General features: G+C 35.1%; 1 protein-coding gene across 1 annotated transcript; it reads left to right on the top strand.

The window, feature by feature from the left end:
• Positions 1–2,609: 2,609 nt before the first annotated feature.
• LOC111880069 (myb family transcription factor PHL8) lies at positions 2,610–4,107 on the top strand. The gene is made up of 6 exons (XM_023876482.3): positions 2,610–2,848; positions 2,932–3,008; positions 3,085–3,142; positions 3,231–3,303; positions 3,389–3,458; positions 3,536–4,107. Exons 1-6 carry the CDS (start codon positions 2,716–2,718, stop codon positions 4,040–4,042), a joined length of 918 nt encoding a protein of 305 aa, XP_023732250.1. The 5' UTR covers positions 2,610–2,715; the 3' UTR covers positions 4,043–4,107.
• The last annotated feature ends 2,140 nt before the right edge of the window (positions 4,108–6,247 follow it).

The raw sequence follows: 6,247 nt of genomic DNA, 5'->3' as shown, positions 1-6,247 counted from the left end.
CCAAAATTCTAAGAATAAACTTGGAGATTTAATCCTTGGAGGCTTGGACTTGGTTCTTTGAGAGGATTTGGAGTAAACAGAAGTGAATATAAAAAGGGTGGGGGTTTATGGGGTGATCTCATCTAAAGATAAGGAGGGAAAGTGAGGTGACATTTGCATTGTTATCTGTTGGGTAAATGCTTGGATACTTGCTGGGTAAACTTTATTATTGGAAAAGGGTGAAATATCAAATCACAAAGTCAACTTTCCTTATCTACTTTTCTAGCCGAAAGCTCCATTCATCAACCGAGATCACTTTGATTTCGGTCCAAAAGAGACCGAGAACACTAGGGTCTTCGTTCTAGTGGGTTCTCGGTCTAGGGGTTCTCGGTCAAGGGGGTTCTCGGTCTAGGCAGGATTTCGGTTCTAGTGGTTTCATGTGATTTCGGATTTGGGGTTACCCACTAAAGGGTGATTTCGGTCCTAGGCAAACCGAAATCACTAGGTTGGTGGGGTACTGGGGCGAAAACTCTAAAGCAAAATTTAATTCATGATTTATGCTCTAACTTGTTGGCTTTCAAGGGATCATTACAATTATTTACTTATACAAATAATGCCTTTTTGGTCAGTTTTATTGCAACAAAGTTACGTTGTGGACTCACTTATACACAGTTACAATTTAGACCTTGATTGATCCAAAATTTACACAGTTACGTTGTGGACTCACAAAGACCTACTTCCACCAGATCGATTTTCCCCACGAAATCGATGAATACCACTTTCAATAACATTATTAACAACAAACAGTTATATTGTGTTAGAAGACAAAACTAAGAAAATATATGATATCACTATCATCAAGAATCTGCATAACTATATTTGATCCAAGACATTGAAAAAATAGACTTATTTGATTAGTGTGTAACTTGGACTTGGAAGCAATCAACGTGATTAACCCAACGAAGTTGATATCATTGTTTATATCTACACTAAAGCATGTGTAGTATGGATCAATATACTACACATATCTCTTCATACGTTACCATTGCCCTCCACTAGAAACTGACATTCGAAATAAATCCTTATACATACTCATTTTTTTAGTATACGAAACCTATCAAAGAACATTGTTGGTGGATGAACAAATACAAAGAAATATATTGCAATGGAGGAACAAAGACAAAGAAATATATTGCCTGTCGCTTGTGGAAGAACAAAAATCACACAAATGCCCTAATATTACCTCTTTGGAAGAACATTCTCGAATGCCCATATATTCGGGAGTACAGTCCGAAATATATTTTTTAGTTCGGGATACCTACCAATCACCACCAACTCCTTAACATAACTACTCCGGAATACCGCGTTCCGGAGTAAACGGTCATTTTATAAAATTTATAAAAAGAAATGGTTGTTATCAGATTATGAAAATTATTTGTTCATATAGGTTAGATTACTCGATTTCTGTGTAAAATAAATAATAAAAACCCATCATAAATTGATCAAAGGTTGAAGAAAATACAGTCATATAGACATATAGGGACATCTTATATTATTATATTAACGATTACCTGATCAATATAACACGTACTTAAAATTACCATTTTGAGTAGACCCTTTTTTAATTCGTAATTGATCACCATCCTTTTACCTTTGGGATGTGTGTTTATGTATGTATATAATATATATATGTTGGCATGATCATAGGATTGAATTATATAATGACTCATTGATGAATTGGTTTATTCCCTCACCACTTTATCCTTTTCCTTTTGTTTAAATATAAATAGTTGTTGATAGCATAAAAACAAGAAATTTGTCCTAAAATCTATTGTTGGATTCTTTGATTCCCCTAAGCCTACAAGCAACAAAGAGAATCCGCCAATCCCACCACATCTTCCACCAAAAATAGCCAAATCAAAGAAAAGAAAAACTCATTTGCCATCACTTTCAAACTCCAAAAAGAAAAAGAAAAATAAATCCATCAAAGATTTAACTCATCCATATTCCATAATCCATCCCACTAATGTAAATCTCCTTTCCTCAAAACTCCTTATAGATTTAGAAAGTTAAACCCATTAACATCATGGTAGGGGTCCTCTAAATCTTGGATTTGATCCTTAACGTTCATCGAATAATAACCAAACCAATTCTTGGATTGAATGCAAGGCATTTGTTCGATGAAAGTCTAATGATGATTTTCGATTATCATTTGCTAATTTTGAGAGTGGGGTGTGAAAACTGAGGAGTGGGTAATGGAAAAACATGAAGATAAAACCAAATCATGCACTTTTTTCGCTGCTTTTAAGACTCCAAATGGAACTGTGTTTTGCTTTCTTTGTTTTTGCACCATTAAAGATTCTCTTCATGCCGTTCAAGTCAAAAGGAAAAATGAATAAAAAAATACTTTATTTTTTTTCTCTCTTTTGTTTTGTTTTGTGGGTGATAATGAAATGTGAATTGAGAGAAAGGTAAGAGACACACAGCTCATGAGAGCATATATTCCCTCACCTTACATTACCCCACTGGTGTTTCCTGATATGGAGTGAGATCAACCAACCCCCCCCCCCCCCCTACCTCACCCCCCCCCCCTACCCCCCCTCTCCCATTTATAAAAGACTTACACTCATCTGCCACATATTTCAGACACAACAAGTCTTCAATTCATAAAGAATCAATCCTATTTTATGTTTCATTACTTCTTCTGTTCTTTATCTATTTCAGAAACTGAAAAAAATGGCTCATGAGAATATTCAAAATCAAGAAGTGAATTTGGTTTTATCCAGTGATGCTAAGCCTAGACTCAAATGGACTTCTGAACTTCACCAACGATTCGTTGACTCAGTCAGTCAACTCGGAGGCCCAGAGAGTGAGTTTCTACTCAAAATTACCTTCTTTTATAAAATCTTGTTGTTGGGTTTTCATAAAGTTTCGATCTTTTTTCACTTACAGAAGCGACACCAAAATCTTTGATGAGAGTAATGGGTATTCATGGGCTTACTTTGTACCACCTAAAGAGTCATTTACAGGTACTTTTAGCCTCAATTCATTCACAAATTAACAATTTTTATTACAATTCTAAGTTTTTCTTGTATATTTATGCAGAAATATAGATTAGGAAAGATTCAACAATCGCCGGCTTGCAGTGGAAATATTCAAGAAGGTGAGTAAATACGTGTTTGATTCTTTATTCATTGAACCAAAATGCTGGATTTTTCATTCTAATTAATAACAAATGATTTTGATAACAGAATTTGGAGATGATCATAGGAGTGATATCACGAGTATCGATCATAACGATGAAAACCCAAATCAGATTAGCGAGTAATTCACCTTTTTACCTTTAAATTCTCTTTATATAAAATCCGAAAGAAAAGTTTATAAAAGTGTTGAATGTTGATCGTATCAGGAGCTTAAAGATTGCTGAGGCTTTACAGATGCAAATGGAGGTGCAAAGGAAACTTCACGAACAAATAGAGGTGAAAACCGAAAGTACAAATTTACATGCATGAGGTACAACTGTAGTAAACTAACGATCGGATTTTTCAATTTTCAGGTTCAAAGACATTTACAGCTGAGAATTGAAGCTCAAGGAAAGTATTTACAATCGGTATTGAGAAAGGCACAAGACACACTTGCAGGGTATAATTCATCCGCCATTGAAGTTGAAGCAGCAAAAGCTGAGCTTTCTCATTTAGTTTCAATGGTGGACAATGGCTGCCCGAGTTCTTTATCCATGCTGACCGAAGTAGAGGATTCAAGGTTAAAGAAAGAGGTGAAAAAAACTAGGAATGGGTCGTCAATGGAAAGCTCGTTGACTTCATCTGAGAGTTGGGGAAGGAAGGAAAACGATGATCTTGATTTGAAATTGATGGATAGGAATGGAATGGGTGATTCCGGGAATGGAAGGAAAAGAAGTGGGAGTACAATTTCTGATGGGAATTGTCAAGGTAAAAGATTACAGAAAGGTAGTGAGAGGTTTGATTTGAATAGTCAATATGTGAACGACTTTGACTTTGACTTTGAGTCAAAGTCAAGCACACTGGACTTGAACTCTGAGTGAGAAAAAATTGAGTTGAAAGGGGAAAACTGTTGGTAATATTGGTAATGGATGAAAGGTTTATGATATATATTTGTATGTCATATAGTATATAAATATATATATCCATTAAAAAAAGTATATATAAATATGTAATTTTGAAGGCATATGGATGTATTCATGCCCACATGGCACATTTATATGATTATTTTACTTTCGTATTTTCATATGAAATTGTTTTGAAATATGATTATATATGAGATGCTCTATAGATTGAAACATAAAAATGATGAAAATATATTATGTATTTCTTTTTGTAAATTTGTTGAAAAATAAAAGATTTTTTGGTTTGTGGATTGAAGGATATGGTAGTGGTACTCTCCTGGCCTCCTTTTTTAAAAGTTGTACATTGAATAGGACAAAAGCCCTTATTACAATGATATGTAAATCATGCATTAAAAGTTGTACTTATACAATAATGTCGATTTTCATAAAGAAAAAACAATCATTTGCCTCTCTTGTGCTTTGTTCTTGGCTTGATCAATCAAGTTAAAAGATAAAGTGACCTAAAATTCTTTTCTTACCCACTCATTTCTCTTGCTTTTCCTTCCTAACTTTTTATATATAATAACAAATGTCAAAATCACTAGGTTGGGTACTTGGGTTGATGTATCGAAACGACTTTGGGGAAAATATCTGTTTCTGTACATGTTGAATTGATCGATACAGTTAAATTGTCTTGGACTTTTATAAAATTGAATATGATTACAAAAGACTACTACTATGACAATTATATTATAATTATTTGAATAAAACAATTTATAAGGTAATAAGGTTGAATATATTAAAAATACACTTTGAGAGTCAAGATAGCAGTTTTGATGGTAAGCCGAATCTGTATGTAAAGACGGAGTCGATTTTGTTCCGGTGAAAGCCAACTTAGGTGGCATGGCTAGCAAAACATTGGAACCACGCTCATGGGGTCTGCTTGAGGGTGTTTAGGGAGTTGACACACGTAATTTAGATGGGTCAAGGACTCAAGTCAACAAATATAGGGGGTTGGTTCATGTAAACCGTCTTGGAATAAAATACGTTTTTATGTCTAATTGGTAAACAAACCAATGTGGAGAGATGGCAAAACTAAGAACCATGTAAATGATTGTTGTTTTGAGAATCCGACTAAAAGTCTTGTCAAAGTCGACTCCTTATTGTTGGCTTTTGACACTAGCCCCTAGCCGCGCATTGTAGCAACTAAGGGGTCCATCATAATGGAATTTGTGTTTGAAGAGCCACATGTAACGAAATGCATTAACACCTATGGGTTGAAGGACACAAATCAAAGTCATATTTATAAGAAGTGCATAATGTTCATGTAACACCTTGTTTTCGGGACATTCCTTAATTCAGGGTTTGGGAACCATAATTCAATCATGGGAAAGCTTTGGGATTTGAGGAAGCAAAGTTTGGACCTTATTGAAGGTTGATAATATTGGTTATGAGATCTAAGCCCTTGTTTCGTGTACTAGAACCAAATGGTAAAATGGAAAAGGTTATATGTTAGGCTTCTTGTATTGATTATGGTTTTAATTCAACATGAGTTAAGCCAAAAGTAACTAGATAGAATTGTGAGGCTCTTCAACACCTTTCTGTGCATATAAAGAACGCCGAAAACAGAGTTGAAAAGAAGAAGTTATAGTTGTTTGAAGTTAAATTGGAATTTGGGGGCTTTGCCCTACCAAGGTGTAGGAGAGATACACATGGCGTAGATGCTGAAATCATATCTCGTTTTTATTGATCTATGCAAGGCGTAGATTTTGTTATGCAGAGCGTAGCCGTTGCTGACCAAAACCCTAATTGCAAGGCTTTGAGCCCTATTTAAGGGCTCTACCTTCTTGGAACCCTTCCCATTACCAGCCTCCATCACCCCATAGCGTTCCTTTGAGACCCTAGCCACCAATTGTGAGTTTTGGAAGCATTAGTGTGATTTTTGTGTGCATTCTTGAAGAAGTAGTCCATTGGAGAAGCATGTGTAAGCTCCAAGCTTTGTAGATCTAGACTTTTCACTTCATCACCTATATCCAGAAGGTATAAAGCTTGCATCTTGATATACTTTTTGTGAGATCTAATTAGCTCATGGTTTTTTATGCCTTTTCCCCTTAATATTGGTCCTTGTGAGTATGGGTTACTCCAGACCATTTGAATGCCTCCTTCTGATGTTATGAGGTTATA

The sequence above is a fragment of the Lactuca sativa genome, chromosome 4 (genome assembly GCF_002870075.4).
Source record: "Lactuca sativa cultivar Salinas chromosome 4, Lsat_Salinas_v11, whole genome shotgun sequence".
Lineage (NCBI taxonomy): Eukaryota > Viridiplantae > Streptophyta > Magnoliopsida > Asterales > Asteraceae > Lactuca > Lactuca sativa.
This window is presented reverse-complemented; position numbering and strand designations above follow the sequence as displayed.

Bases quoted from the DNA above. Each gene is read 5' to 3' on its own strand.
- LOC111880069 (XM_023876482.3), top strand. From the start codon at position 2,716: ATGGCTCATGAGAATATTCAAAATCAAGAAGTGAATTTGGTTTTATCC. The intron at 2,849-2,931 runs GTGAGTTTCTAC...TTTCACTTACAG, and splicing joins TCAACTCGGAGGCCCAGAGA to AAGCGACACCAAAATCTTTG. The intron at 3,009-3,084 runs GTACTTTTAGCC...ATATTTATGCAG, and splicing joins ACCTAAAGAGTCATTTACAG to AAATATAGATTAGGAAAGAT.